The sequence below is a fragment of the Fistularia commersonii genome, chromosome 25, assembly GCF_037954325.1.
Source record: "Fistularia commersonii isolate RoL2024-O1a breed Wild chromosome 25, RoL_Fcom_v1.0, whole genome shotgun sequence".
Taxonomy (NCBI): Eukaryota; Metazoa; Chordata; class Actinopteri; order Syngnathiformes; family Fistulariidae; genus Fistularia; species Fistularia commersonii.
The window spans coordinates 8,458,233-8,473,038 of NC_141308.1; the positions used below are offsets into that span (position 1 = coordinate 8,458,233).

A 14,806-nucleotide genomic window follows, 5' to 3' on the forward strand; every position below is an offset into this window, starting at 1 on the left:
CGAAAGAGCTCATTTGTAGTCTGACCCCGCAAAGACGCACACCTTCATAAAGACGCCACGCTTGTACTGAGAGGGTTTCCCTGGGGAGCCTCTGAAGAACTCAGTCACTTAGGGGGGACAGACCACATACAGCTGTCAAGATGTGTGACATGGGGGGACTGGATAACCTGGTGGCCAACACGGCCTACCTGAAAGCCCAGGGAGGCGACGACAAGGAGATGAAAAAGCGTCGTCGCAGCTTGTCTCTTCCCAAGCCCGAGCAGTGTAACGCAGTGAGGGCTTCACTTGACAAGGATTTTACTTCGGTTTGTGAAAAACAGCCGATCGGCAAGAAGTTTTTCCGCCTGTTCTTGGCAAACAACGCCCAGTTTAAGCTCGCCGCCGATTTCCTGGATGAGCTTTATGATTGGGATCTGGCCGAAGGTGCGACGAAAGACAAGGCGCGTCAGAACATTATCAACAAGTATTGCAAAGCTGACTCCAAGACCTTCTTGTCCTTTCTTACTGGAGAAGCATCTGAGAAATGTAAGGCCGTGAAAGATGACAACTTTGAGGAAGTGATGAAAGGCAAAGTCCAGGAGGGCGTAAGAGAATACCTGAAAGGCAAACCCTTCACAGATTACCAAACTAGCCCAATGTTTGATAAATTTCTTCAGTGGAAGGAATATGAGAAACAGCCTATCAGTGACAAATACTTCTATGAGTTCAGGACCCTGGGGAAGGGAGGCTTCGGTGAGGTAAGACTCCAAACACATCTATATGTATTATAATGTGTGTGTGTGTGTGGGGGGGTGTATGTGGATAATACAGGGCCTTCAGTTAGAACGGCCCATACAAAGTGAAGTAGACTTAAATTTCAAAAAGGAGCATCAACATCCATTTTTCAATTTTCATCGATGTCAAACGCTTCAGAGACTTTGTGAGCTCTTTGTCTCTTCAGAATGGTTTCTATATTCTGGAGTTAACATGAGATTGAGATTAATTGATCAGAATTGAATTAAAGGAAAAGACTTTCTTGGATATGGGATCATAATCGCAGAGCCGTGAGGATTGCGACAAGTTTAGAAACAATAGATTTGACATAAGGAGAGAAATTTGAAGTAAATTTGAGGAAAAGTCAAAGAAACTGGGGGTAAAAAAACAAAACAGGAGTAATATGAAATCCTGTGCATCTGCTCAAAGATCACTGCTCAGTTTCTGTCAAACATTGTATGTCATTATTTGGCTTATTTTGAAAGCAATGATTCATTGGAAAATACACTGTAAAACCACAAAATGCTGTGTTAAAATGCTGATGCAAACTATGAATAACACAGGGCTAATAACAATGCCTTGAGGAATCCCATTTCTGATTTATGGAGAGGCTCCGTCAAGATATGAGCTGCAAGATTGAGTACCTAAGCTCATTGCCATAAACGCTTTTGATAGATGATCAAAAATGGAAATGCAATTTTTTTTTCTAAAATAGTATTTTAGACAACAGGGAAAATCTTAAAAGTGAGTTGAATGTAAATTTAAAGTCTCGCACGGAGTTCAAAAGTTATTTGCTTCATGTTTTACTGCTAATGAGGCTTAATGCAGAGTGCAAATAGAAATCTCTCTCTTTCTAGAACCCACATTAGGAGTAAATGTTTTCTGATGGCTGTGTCCCCGGTGGACAGATAAAGTTTTATGAATTTGAATTTAAAGATGTACATGAGACAGGAGGCAAGCTGTCAGCAACATGTTACACGTTACTATATATTTAATCTGGTTCCACTGATGGCCTGACTCTATATTTCATGAGATTTTGAGAGCTATCAAACGAAATCTCTAAAATATCCATGTGCTTGGTAAGGATTGGGTTCATCAGTGATTACTAATCACATAAAATCAGTTCCTGCTGTGAGTGTAGTTGTATAAAGAGATGAGTAAAGCCATTACAATGTACAGTTTCTTGATCTAAATGTGTTTGAGTGGGTTGTCAAATTTAAGAGGATACATCGGTGCAAAAATGATACAAAAAGCGGTTAGAAAACTGGTTAAAGGAACTAATTAGACAAAAAAAAATAATTCTGCTTTTCCAGGTATGTGCTGTTCAGGTGAAGAACACAGGCCAGATGTACGCCTGCAAGAAGTTGTGTAAAAAACGTCTGAAAAAGAAAGGTGGAGAGAAAATGGCCCTGCTGGAGAAAAAGATTCTGGAGAAGGTTAACAGCTTGTTTCTGGTCAACCTGGCTTACGCTTATGATACCAAGACCCACTTGTGCCTCGTCATGACCCTGATGAACGGAGGAGATCTCAAGTACCACATTTACAACATTGGCTACGATGGCAAAGGTGTGGACAAGGGCATTGAAATGAAGCGTATCGTCCACTACACAGCGCAGATCACCACCGGGATTCTGCATCTGCACGAGATGAATATCGTGTACCGTGACATGAAGCCAGAAAATGTGTTGCTGGACAGCGTAGGCCAGTGTCGACTTTCAGATTTGGGTCTGGCCATCGAGATCGTGCCGTCGAAGTCCGTCACCCAGATGGTGAGTAGATCTAATCGAACCAATGATTTTCAGATGACCATTTTGCGCTGCTGATGTGTTCTTGTTCCCGCAAAGGCACAGAGTCTAACCTGCTGCACAATTTTTCGCCTTTAAAATTTTACATCTCTGATGAAAGTGAAGAAACATTGATTATTAAATCATCTGTAAACATCAAGTACATGCACAAAAAGGCTGCGGAGGCATCCCGCCCTGCTTTAGATTGATGCAGATGATCCTGGTGAGCCCTCGTCTTCATCCCTTTACCTAAGGGCGAAGCTACGCTTAAAACTTTAAACTCAACTTCTCGGCCATGTTGTCAATCCTGGTGGGCTCTTACCTTTAAATCCGGACAGGGATTACTGGATTGTTTAAAAGATCTTGTCCGCTAATTTTCTGAATCCATTATATAACACATCTGATCCTTTGGCAGTCGGATAATAGAAGGCATTTATAGGTCCCTATTTTGTGAAAGTGTGGTCCTTTCAGAGGTTCCAGCGCCGGTCTGAGTGACTAATAATACCATTAAGAAAGCTTCTCTCGGCAATAAGCTTCCAGAGGTCTCCTTGTGCCGCCGGTCTTTATCCTTTGAAGAATGGCCTCAGTGTCTTTCTCTGAGATAATTCTGCACCTGCATTGCTCTGTGGTGACTCTACCATTTTTGTCGATGCTTATTTGATGTGCAAGGCAGACACGACATCAAGACACACCAGATCGATAGGCACGTCATACATTTATCACATATCTGAAAATGTTTCACAGTTTACTTTCAGAACATCCATTTCTGTCTTAAAATACCTTCTGTGTGTTTAAGCTCGCCTGTAACAAAGCTGCCCATGACCTGAAAAAGATGAGGAGTTTTGAAACAGAGTGTCTTTGCCGTAGCAAAGGGCTCCCGCCTCTATGAACGTCCAGTAAGCTCATTATCCAGTTCTCTGATGCTCCTCAGCCAGCTAAAGTGACTGGGCTGGCTTTGGTCCGCTAATCCTCTTTGCAGGCATTACACAAGTCTGTCCCTTATTAGATTGACAGATACAGGTAAAAGTGGAAATATGTTTAGAAAGGTTCATTTGCAAACAAGAGGACTGTACAACAACTGAACCATCCCAAGATATACTCACACATGTATATTTTACAAGTGTAGATATGGCTTTTTGCCTCTGTAAGCCATTGTTTAGTGGTTCTTAACCTACCCGTAAAGTTAGACTAATTACAAGTGAGCTTTGTTATGAAAAGCTGCCGGGAGCAGAGGGTATTAAAGCAGGGGTTAGTAAGTATTTGGACATTTTAAAGCGGATCCTTAGTTTGGTCGGAACAATTTCAGTGTCTCATTCTCAACACTCCTGAAAGTGGATGCAAAAGATCCATCCGGTCGTATAAAATGACACAGTGTCTGGTCCCCTTGCAAATGTGACAGCTTAATGGATGCTTTTCCAAGTTCAAGTTCACCGGCTAGATACTAAATAGCAGAACATTGTGTGTTACTGTCTTCATAATAGCCGGGCATTACCTCATCTGCTCTGTGAAAGATGGCTCAGTAACTGCATCGATCAGGGACCGCCTCTGGTTTCGGGTTTGAGTTTCAAACCAATTTACGTTGTGTATTGGTCACCTGTCACGTATTTCTTGCCAGCGACTACAACACCCACAAATGGCCGGCGCTTATATAAGAGGCTGGAGAATTCTGCCGGAGTGCAGACGCACATGACTCTTGACAGGTAGCAGGCTTAGCATTAGGATTAAGCTCCTGGTTTCGAGACCGCAGGTGGGGTCACACAGGGAGAGGGACTAACTGAATAAGGGGGGGCAGAGGAGCACGTAGCGATAGTGCGAGAGACAGTGACAGTGACGGTAAATATTAAAGAGTGAGTGGAGAAAGAAGGTTCTTCTCTTCTTTCTCCCCTCCTTTGTGTCACCGGCTTGTCAGTTTGACCAACCACCTCATCCGTCCACAACTGTGACACGGCGAAAGGCCTCCGGGTTGAAGACAAATAAAATATCGTTTTTCTTTTCCTGTTTCTACCCCCTTTCAGGCTGGTACCGGAGCTTACATGGCCCCGGAGCTTCTGAACAAGACTCCTTACAGGACTTCAGTGGACTGGTGGGCCCTGGGCTGCAGTATCTATGAGATGGTGGCAGGTTATACGCCTTTCAAAGGTCCAGAGAGCAAGAAGGAGAAGGTGGAGAAAGAAGAGGTGCAGCGTCGTATTCTCAACGAGGAACCAAAGTGGGAGCACAAGTGTTTCGACGCCAACACCAAGGACATCGTCCAGCAGTTCCTCAAGAAGAAAATGGAGGAGCGCCTGGGCGTCAAGTAAGTCCTACAACTAAGAACATCTAGCAGCCCCCGTGATTTGAAGGTCAGCGTGATTTGCAAGACTTTCATCCCTGGCGTTATGATGGGACTGATGGAAGAAACCCCCAACTTACTGCCCGGGAAATCCTGACCTTTAAGCAAAATCGCTGTTCTGAAAGTGTGATAAAGACGTACGCTTTTACTCTCCTCTGCAGGAACAACATGGAGGATCCCAGGAAGCACCCATGGTTCAAAACCATCAACTTCCCCCGCCTGGAGGCCGGGCTGGTGGATCCTCCGTGGGTGCCCAAGCCCAATGTGGTCTATGCCAAAGACACAGGTGACATTGCAGAGTTCTCTGAGATAAAGGGCATTGAGTTTGATGCCAAAGATGATAAATTCTTCAAGGAGTTTAGCACAGGAGCTGTATCTATCCCATGGCAGCAGGAGATGATCGAAACCGGACTGTTCGACGAGCTCAATGATCCCAACAGGAAAGAGGGTGGGGGTGATCTGGATGACGAAAAAAAATCCGGCACATGTATATTGCTGTGAGAAGCCAAATATTAGACATCATATTACCGTACAAAACCAATATTATTTTCCTGTTGTAAGTCAGATGCACACAAAGACTGTTGTTGAGGATGGGTTTTGTTTTGGGGAAAAAGCCAAGCAGCTTTGGCGGCTGAAGGCGGATGTAAAATTGATCTCCAAAGGTTACTGACGATTTGCAGATACACTTCGCCTCAGGCAAAGTGGAAAGTGTGGAGGATCTGTGGATGGTTCAGGAGCAACATGACCGCTCTCAGTCTCCATTCAACCGTAGCGGTAGAAGAATGAGCTGAGGCGTTCGTGCAGGGAATATTGCACCGGCTCGTAAATAAGTAGTTGACAGAGTATAATCAGCACATTTCAATCAACGGTAAACCTTATTCGGAACTAAGACTAAGTGGGCTGCTGACAGCGGTTTGTGTAAAGGTCATGGTATTTATAGCACCTCCCACCCTGTCATTGTCAATACTGATGCCAGAAAAGGTCTAACTGTTTGAAAAGTGCTTTTTATTATCATGTACCAGATACAGTAGGAGTTTATCTCAAATTGTATTATTTGCCGCAGGCATAGATCTACACCTACTGTCCAACCAGTAGTTTAATTTTGTAAAAACTATAAAAAGGAAGTGTATATACTGTATATAAAGAAATTAATCTATATGTCTACAAAGGCAAATGCAGGATTTAGTTTGGAGATAAATACCAAATACCTCTTCAATGAGTCCCTCTTCTGTTGGTGCTATGAGGCTCAACCTTTGACTTACGGACTCTGATGCCCCGGGACGTTGGAAATGACAGGCACGTGCCGTCACTGCAGCCGCGGACGGAGAGGAGTACTTTAGAGGAGTCGCACGATAAATTCCCGAGAGGGTAATGTGCAGATTTCCCTGTCCTTGGCTCTGAAACACAGGGCTCTTATCTTAGTTTGAGATGAGTTTGAATAACTCAAACTAGATCCTGAGAGAAGTTGCACTGTTGTGGTGATACAGTTTTGTAGAAACTTGTTATTCTTCACTCAGGATAATAATTTTCCAAAATGTCTGACATTTCCAGGTCTTGTGCAGAATTGAGTTTTGGCAGTTAATGGTAAAAAGACATAAATGTAAATTGTATAACACGTAATTGTAAATATTACACCAGATAAATTGCTATTTATGCGACAATAGATTTATCAGATGTAAAGCAGGAACTTACTTGAATCATTTGAATAAAGTTGAAATATATGTCTTTTAAAATGTGTCTTCTCTCTGATTTGAGAGGAATTCATAAGCTCGCCGAGGTCATATGTTTCATTTTTTAATTCAGGTTTTCTTGCCTTTTTGCAACTGGAAGGAAAATTGCGCTGAGGAAAACCTGATTCTATCGATCGCATTAATCCATCCTGGGGTACCGACAGCAGGTCAGGAGCATCGGGCCCAGTGAACGTTGGCAAGTTCATGTTTTAGCTGATAAGGAGATAACCAGCGTTATCCATGCACCTTCGTCAAATCTCCAGCTTCAAATCCCATAAGGTTGTCAAACTGCGCAACTGCTAGAGCCGCGAGCCGATAACTCGATGGCCACGATGCTCGGCGGAAAAGTTGCGTTGCGACATATTTTGAACATCTAAATCCTCTGGACTGCGGGCATACATTTTGGAATTCTGAAGTGCAATGCTGAGGAGAAGGTGAAATGATTAAAAGATCAATATGGTATGTTTTTTTCATCTCCATCTCTGTTTGTTAACAGCGCTGCTACTCAAGGACAGCAAGAGCTTAAAGGACAAGGTGGAATCTTGCTCCGGCTAAACCTCGAGAGATTAACTCACATATAGCAGGGCTTGGGGAGAGAGTTCTGTTGACAGGGAAGGACAGAGCTGCTGATCACTGCGGGCTGGTTAGGACGGAGGTGCTGGGAAACAAGAGAAAACAACAATGATCTGACTTTTTGAAGTGACGTCAGGTAACACCCAGTTACCAATTTATTGCGTACATAGACACATAAGTATACTTAAGCTAATCACTCGCACAGGTTAATCGTCATGATAAATTATAGGAGGGTGCCAAGTAATTATTAAGTAAACGCCTATTACATGCTACAGTACAATATTTACCTAATTTATAAGTGTCTTTGTGTAAAAAAATACATGCCTTGCTTTTTCATATCAGAGCAATAATATGATCGACAAATACTATGATAAAATTTAATCATGTTCTCACAGCATTCGTAGGTTTTACATGACAGGACTGTCTCAGATAATTAAAATATTGTGAGTTCTTTATCTTCTGTAATGCAATTAAAAAAACACAAAATACTTTTCATGATATTCTAATATTTTGAGATTGGATTTTTGAGTTTTCTTAAGATGTAAGCCATAATCAGCAATATTAAAAAAACTAAAGGAATGCAATATTTCAGTTAATTTGTAATGAATCCAGAATTTATGACATTTTTGTTTTTGTAATTGCATTACAGAAGATAAAGAACTTTATCAAAATATTCTAATTTTCTGAGACAGTCCTGTAATGTGTCTCTTTTATTTTCCATGTCACTTGAATGACTTGAAACTTTTTGATCAATCGTTTTTCTGTTTTCAGGTTATGAAGGTTCAGTCTCTGCTATTTGCTAAATGCCTTTGTGAGAAAGACAAAAGTGGCTAAAAAAAATGAAAGGCTACTTTAAGTTGACAGATAGTTTGCCTTTTCCCCTATATAATTCCTTGTAAATATTGTAATATGAAGCACAAGATACCAATACTAGTGTCTTATAATTAGATGGGATCAACTCGACTCTCCGCAGCCGCACCCTACATTCCCAGAGTATTTTCCATGCCTCTTTCTGGCGTCCTCATGTGACAGTGGATAGCTATTACAACAAAAGCGAGACAGATTGAGGGTCAGAGAAGAGCAAATCATCCTCTCTCTGGTCTCACCAAGTCTTTCTAGAGCCTGTCGACTTACCACTAGAATCTAAATTATAAAAGCTTTGCATACAAAACTAATTATGTTTCAAAATTTGCAACATGTACAGATGATACGCTGACTTTCTTGCAGAAAATCTGCAAATTAATTTGAAACATTTTGCTTCGGTACCTACGACCTTGTAAGATCACATGACATCTTCTGCTGATATCGTGTTTGGTTCGTTCTAGACTAGATGGAGCCAGAGGGCGTCTCCTCAGAGATGAGGAAGACACATGGCTCAGGGCTTTGTTGTGACACTCGATTTGGCTCATCTTTGGGAAACTTGCCGTAGGATTATTAATTCAAACGTATCCATCTGTTGTCCTAAATGTATTGTGATGTGTTTTATTGTTTTTGTCTCCAAACCTGTGGCATCTTTAGCGAGTCTGCCTATCCCGGGCGAGGGTTCCGTCCTGTGAGGCTCTCCTGGAGATCTCCCCATTGTTTACTCTAATAGAATATTTTATTTTATGTAATTTTCTGTGTTTTCTTTTTTCCCTGCGAGGTGAAGGCCTTAGTGATTCTAAGATTTCGAAGTAAAATTGACTTGACAGCTGTCAAAGAGCTCCTGAAAACAATTAGCTGAAAAAAAACAGTTGAGAATCTTTTTCTTCAAAATCACTTTTATTCCACAATTTATTTCGTCAGGTCTTAAGGCACCCTGAAGAGATGTTACAAGTTGTTCTTTCAAATGCGGGTTCCTTTTAAGACGGTGTAAACATAGCTTTGAATAAGATAATTTCCTGTAAATCTTTGCTTAAATTATTTCTTTACAGTGCACAGACATTGTGTTTTGTGACAAAAATACAATGTGAATTAAGTAAATATGGTAGATAGTGTATATATATATACATTGAAGAGTAATAGATTGGCAGACAATCAGATCAACAGGCTGAGAAGAGAAAAAAAAAACTAATAAACAATCTTTTAGACTCAGATAGATATACAGATCACGTAAAGATATACAGTACATAGTTACAGTGAACTTTTTTTTTTTTTATTTTGCAATGCTTTTCAGCGCCTCTCCACCTTAGAAACCATTTTCGCCGTACCGTGCGTGTGTGTGTGTGTGTATGTGTTTGTGTGTTTGCGTTTGCGTTTCGCCTCAACCACCATCAATATGCAGCACCCCAAGAGGTGGAGCGGCAACTCATTTTTGTCCTGGAGGGCTCACCCACACGTTGGCTATTGCAATGGAGAGGTGAGTAAACAGGAAGATGGGCAGACAGACGGATAGACAGACATGCAGACGGACAAACGACGGCACAAGACTAGGTTGTGGCGACTTGGACCACAACACAAAGATCTATCTATAGTTCCCTAAATATGATAAGGATCACTATGTATTTATATGTAGAAAGGGACTTTGTAATTGGCATCTCATATACAGGGATACAGTGGCTATATTTGATTATCAACATACGTTCCTATGAAGATGTTGTGACGTAATATGTGAGTACTCTGAAAATGTGCTGGAAATGATCTACTTTCTCTGTTAAACAATGCAGCGAGATAAAAACCCTCTCATCGCCAGCAGTAATACAATTGCTCGTATCGTCTGGGGAGATGAGGACAATGCAGCCTTCCTGACAGCGGGATGATTAAAAGTAAAGGTAGATGGGACAAAAAAAAATTAAAAATCGTATCAGCAGTAACGCGGTGGCCCCACATGGCTTCCTCGCAATGGCTATGAGTCACCTAGTCACATCTCCACTAAAACCGAAGTAAGGTGTGAGTGTGTGTGTGTGTGTGGAATGAGCAGTGCAACAGGTGTGTGGATGGAGGGATAGAGGAGGAGCAGAGCGGAGCCTGTATCTTGTTCTGGTGGGATCATTGAGGAGGTCGTAAGGAATTTCGGAGGAAAGAAGGGTCAGAAATGTCATCAAAGCAACATTCGATTTCTAACCGGCTGTCCGACTGGAAGCCAAACTAATCCACATTGTACTATTTGGCCACATCTCGAATGCTGTCTTTGAGATGGGTTTGACGCTTCCCTCCTTTTTATTTTTCTATGGTATATCCTTAGCGAATGTGGGCAGCCTCCATATCAGGCTCCTTTTCCTCGGCCTATTTCTTTTTTTTTTTCCCCTACTCTGTCACCTTGATCCTGAAGGTGACGCGACCCAGGAACTTGTCCCGCTCGTCGTTGTTGAGGAGGTCCGAGCCCTCTACCCTGCACTCCACCGACAGCTCCTTGTTGTAGTCCTCCTTGGTGAGCAGCAGTTTCACTGCCACCAGGGGCTGCACGTAATCCTTCTGCATCGGGAGAAGCAAGGCAGCCTGTCAATAAGGACTCGGAGTGACGGGCTTTGAGCGGCATAATCTCACCCCTGGCAAATACTTACATGGGCTTTCTTGCCGTAGTAGGGGAAGTACATCTTGTCAAATTTCCCCTTATTTGGGAAATACTGCATTTGAACGGGCTGCTCTTTCTGCAAAGAGAATGTGAAAATGTAGGTCTATGTTTTAAATTTGATAAAATAATTTTATTGGATGACATTGAACCAAAACCACACAACAGGATGTGACAAAGAAAAAAAAAAGAACCCAACAACAACAATGACCTTTGAGTTGTTTTGGGGAAAGATTTAGTCAGGCAGTACTCGAGATAATCTATCGGAGGGTATTTGTGTTGGCTGATCGGGTTAAAATGGCTTGAAAATGTATTGGGTACAATTAGAGGCAACGGGAAAACAATTAAAATGTCTTAATGTCCTTACTGGCCTTATCCTCATACTTAACATATCATCTTACCCTAAAAGTCATCAGTGACGGCATGCAGAAGAAGAAAAAAATCAGACAAAAAACTAGAAGGACAAAAAAAATAAATGAAATAAAGAGTTGTCACACTGTTTCGCCCACCGGTGCTTCTTATGAAGAAATAAAAAGAACAAGGTAAACATACAAGACAGTTGGACTTGTGTAGTTAAAAAAAGGGGGTTTACTTTTACTGCACAGTTGACATAGGGGTCCCCCAAGGGCTTCAGGCCAATGATCTGTGAAGACAACACGAAGCGAGAAGTAAAGAGAACTGAAGAAAGAACGTTTCGAGCTTTTGAGGAACCCGAATTGGAATTAATCACACGAGTCATCTATTTTCGGGATCGCTTTAGATTAGAAACCCATCTGAAGAGTGAGAGAACCCTGAAGAAGGGAAGTAAAGCGATCTGAACTCAGAAAGAGAGGAGGGCGGAGATGTTACCCTGTTCATTTTCAGGAGCACGCACGGTTTCCCCTCAGAATATCCAAATGTGGTGTCGAAGAGGCCGGAGCAGAGACTCAGGTAGTCCCTCCTGAAGCGGCACACCTTCTTTGTCTCTTCTTCGTTGTCCTGCAAGTAATACTCTCCGCGGGGGCAGTCCTCGTTCTTCTCCTGCAGGGTATCGTTGTACGCTTGGACGAAAAGATACATCAGATAGACTTGATGCACAAGATAGACTCATGTGGAAAGATCAGGGGTAAAGGAAAACGCAGTTTGATTTATCACATCTGGCTCTTGTTGCTCTTGAATCTGGGAAATGCCAACTTACGCTGCAGGAAGGTGTGTAGGTGCTTGATGTAGCTATCGTACTTGGACGGATCGGATTTGTTGAAGGAGATGTCCAGCGTTTCTGGACGGATCACTAGCCCTGCAAAACAAAGCAAACAGACTGAAGCGGCGGCGCTATCTAAGTGGAGAAAAAGCAATGCGCGGCCATTATCCGACTTCGTATTGCATTACAGCCCGACTGAAATCATAGTTGAGCAATCGCTGCTGACATCACACAGGAAGAAACTTCAAAATAGATCGAAGCAAAGAGCGGCTTCATTGTAGCACATTACTGTGACGGCATCTCATCGGGCGCTAGTATGAATAATATATGTCTGGAAGAGAAATGGTGCCAATTAGCTGAAAGCGGTGTTCCTTCGCAGCGTCGAGCGTCGAGGGCCACCAACCTGGGTAGCGGACCCGGTCCCTGTGCCTCGGCACGTTGTCGTCCAGCGTGAGCAGCAGCACCCACATGGTCAGGGCAAAGAAGCCGGCCAAGAAACAGTAGAAAACCAAGTAGAACAACAGGATAAGGGCTGGAGAGAAGGTGGGCCAACAGACATGGAGGAGAAGGGAGACACAGGACCGTTATGTATAATTAACTACCGGCTTCAGCCACAGATCAGACAGTCATTTTCTGTTTCCCCTTCCTTATCGGGATGAAAGTTGAGTGTGCAATCGCTTTGCAAAGAAACCATTTTGGCTCGAGGGGGCGCGGGGTACACACACGCTGTCCTTCGGTAATATATGTGAGGCCATTTTATCCGGAGTTTTGACATCACAAAAGATTTATGGATGACACTGCAGTCTTCATTTAGCGGGAGGAGGGGGAAAAAGAAAAAGGAGCCACACCGGTAAGAAACATCTGACTCAAAATGGTTCACCACTATACTGTTTGCCCTCTGAGTTAACAGCCAAAAAGGGGATGGACACCCCCCCCCTCTTCCATCGCTGCTCTCCAACAGTATCCCACAATGCACCTGCTTCGTGCGTAAAAAGGGAGAGAAGAGGAGAGAGGGAATCCCATTTGACCTTGACAGGCATGCTAATGTGGGCGGCCATGCAACTGCAATGGAGCATCCCACTGCACAGCAGCACAGGGGCCCGGGCAGCCCGACAGTCTCCCGCAAGCCTATTCGGGCCGGCTGATGTGTGTGGTGGGTTGGGGTGGGGTTGGGTTGGGGGTGGCTGTGTGTTACTACCTCGCTCTGGAAATAAGTAGGTAGATCATTACATAAAAATGTGTAGCCGGATCGGCTGCGGATGCTGTGACACGCTCCAAGGATGGGATTAGATAAACCGACAGTCCCATCAGCGTGGTTAAGGAAACATCTGTGTCTGAACAGACAATACAAAAAAAAAAAAAAATCTTTACAATTGATCATTGATCAGGCTTTCTGCAGCACCAAGCCTGCACACCTTCAGAAGCACCTCAGGCTTCTCCTCCACATCTACAGGCAGGCCTGAGATGCTCCACAGATAATCAAGTCTAGAATATGCTGCCTTTTTTTTTTTTTTTTTTGTTTGGGAAATCCATTCATGCACTGACAAGATGAGGCTATCCAAGCCTCTGTTTATTACTGGGGAGGGAAAAAAAAGTCCATCTCAGTGAGGGTGGATTCTTACCCCAGCTGCCGGCGGTGCGACCCAGCACCTCCCCGGTCCTCGGGTTGTAGATGGAGTCCTTCCAGCTGGACGCGTTCTCCTTCTTGGCCGGTTTATCCTCGGTGCTCGCCATGATGGAGGAACCACTTCGACCGATGGATCAGCGTTGACGGAATGTGATCAGCGTTTTTTTGATATATAAATATGTATGTTTGTATATATAAAAAGAAATAAATCGCAGAGGGGAAGGGGGGGGAAAGAGAGGAAAGAAAGCGCAGCGGGCGATGTGATGAGGCGAAGAAGCCGGCGGGGCGGCGGTGAGTGGTCGGATCAATGGTTGGGAGGGAGTGGGCGGTGTGGAGAGAGAGAGAGAGAGAAAGAGAGAGAAAGAGAGAACAAAAAAAGAGAAGGGGAAGGTGAGGATCGAGGAAAAAAATGGAAAGGGGGGGGCAGTGACGTCCACGCAGTCCACCCGGCGGCTGATGTCGTGCAGCCGGGCGGATGTGAACGGGTTAAAGCCGCAGCGTTACGCGCAACTATGAAATCCATAGGATGCCACAGTCTTTGCCATCATCTGTCACCGTCCGGAGGAGACGTCTCCCGGGCTTCGAGCTCCGGGACGTACCTGCGGGGTGTTTGGGTCACTACCGGGGAGGAGGAGGGGGAACCGGCCGGCGGTTCTTATGCTAATCGTGACTGATAAACCAGACACGGATGGTTCGCGTGTTCAATCACACACACACATACACACACACTTGGCTATCTGTGACTGACTGATTGACTGAGTGTGTGTGTGTGTGTGTGTGTGTGTGTGTGTGTGTTTGGGGCATTTGCCAGCACCTTGTTGCCATGGCAATCGAGCAACCGCTGAAAAGTAGCCCGCGCGTGCGAGTGACAGGGCGAGCTCGCGAAGACAGATGTGACAAAGTTAAGTAAATGGTTAGTTATCATTTCATTTTTTTTTTACATTTATTTTTGTTATTATTATCACCAACGTGATCGTTATTATTTTTAAATGCTTTTAAATTTTTAGCGTGTAATTCCCCAGGGTGTGACCGGGAAGCTCCGACAGGAAGACGAAAGCTTAACTTCCGGCCCTTTGACACTCCGCCGAACGAGCCGGCAAGTCTGAATGGGAGCGACGAGGAGAGGGAGTTATATAATGACCCTCGATGCTGGGTTCAGCTCATATTGGGGTGTGTGTGTGTGTGTTTGTGTATGTGGGGAGGGAGGTAATGGTGGTGGTCGGCGGTGCATCCAGTTCGTGCTGTCAGATTGAATTTGTTGCGAAGGCAGGGTCCACCGCCACTCACACAATGCGGCACGACAGACACGAACACAATTTTACTGATTAGAGGGAGAT

The 14,806-nt window shown here is 43.8% G+C and overlaps 2 protein-coding genes across 2 annotated transcripts; one reads left to right on the top strand and one right to left on the bottom strand.

The window, feature by feature from the left end:
* Positions 1 to 6,583, top strand: grk7a (G protein-coupled receptor kinase 7a). Its single transcript, XM_086172424.1, has 4 exons — positions 1 to 737; positions 2,067 to 2,522; positions 4,553 to 4,833; positions 5,031 to 6,583. Exons 1-4 carry the CDS (start codon positions 141 to 143, stop codon positions 5,368 to 5,370), a joined length of 1,674 nt encoding a protein of 557 aa, XP_086028550.1. The 5' UTR covers positions 1 to 140; the 3' UTR covers positions 5,371 to 6,583.
* A 2,331-nt stretch (positions 6,584 to 8,914) lies between these two features.
* Positions 8,915 to 14,668, bottom strand: LOC147219112 (sodium/potassium-transporting ATPase subunit beta-3-like). Its single transcript, XM_086172465.1, has 7 exons — positions 13,465 to 14,668; positions 12,246 to 12,374; positions 11,840 to 11,938; positions 11,512 to 11,702; positions 11,255 to 11,305; positions 10,655 to 10,741; positions 8,915 to 10,565 (listed from the first exon to the last, which is right to left on the bottom strand). Exons 1-7 carry the CDS (start codon positions 13,574 to 13,576, stop codon positions 10,398 to 10,400), a joined length of 837 nt encoding a protein of 278 aa, XP_086028591.1. The 5' UTR covers positions 13,577 to 14,668; the 3' UTR covers positions 8,915 to 10,397.
* Between the last annotated feature and the right edge of the window lie 138 nt (positions 14,669 to 14,806).

Bases quoted from the DNA above. Each gene is read 5' to 3' on its own strand.
- grk7a (XM_086172424.1), top strand. From the start codon at position 141: ATGTGTGACATGGGGGGACTGGATAACCTGGTGGCCAACACGGCCTAC. The intron at 738-2,066 runs GTAAGACTCCAA...CTGCTTTTCCAG, and splicing joins GGAAGGGAGGCTTCGGTGAG to GTATGTGCTGTTCAGGTGAA. The intron at 4,834-5,030 runs GTAAGTCCTACA...TCTCCTCTGCAG, and splicing joins GAGGAGCGCCTGGGCGTCAA to GAACAACATGGAGGATCCCA.
- LOC147219112 (XM_086172465.1), bottom strand. From the start codon at position 13,576: ATGGCGAGCACCGAGGATAAACCGGCCAAGAAGGAGAACGCGTCCAGC. The intron at 11,306-11,511 runs GTAACATCTCCG...TTGTCTTCACAG, and splicing joins TGCTCCTGAAAATGAACAGG to ATCATTGGCCTGAAGCCCTT. The intron at 10,566-10,654 runs GTAAGTATTTGC...CTCCCGATGCAG, and splicing joins ACTACGGCAAGAAAGCCCAT to AAGGATTACGTGCAGCCCCT.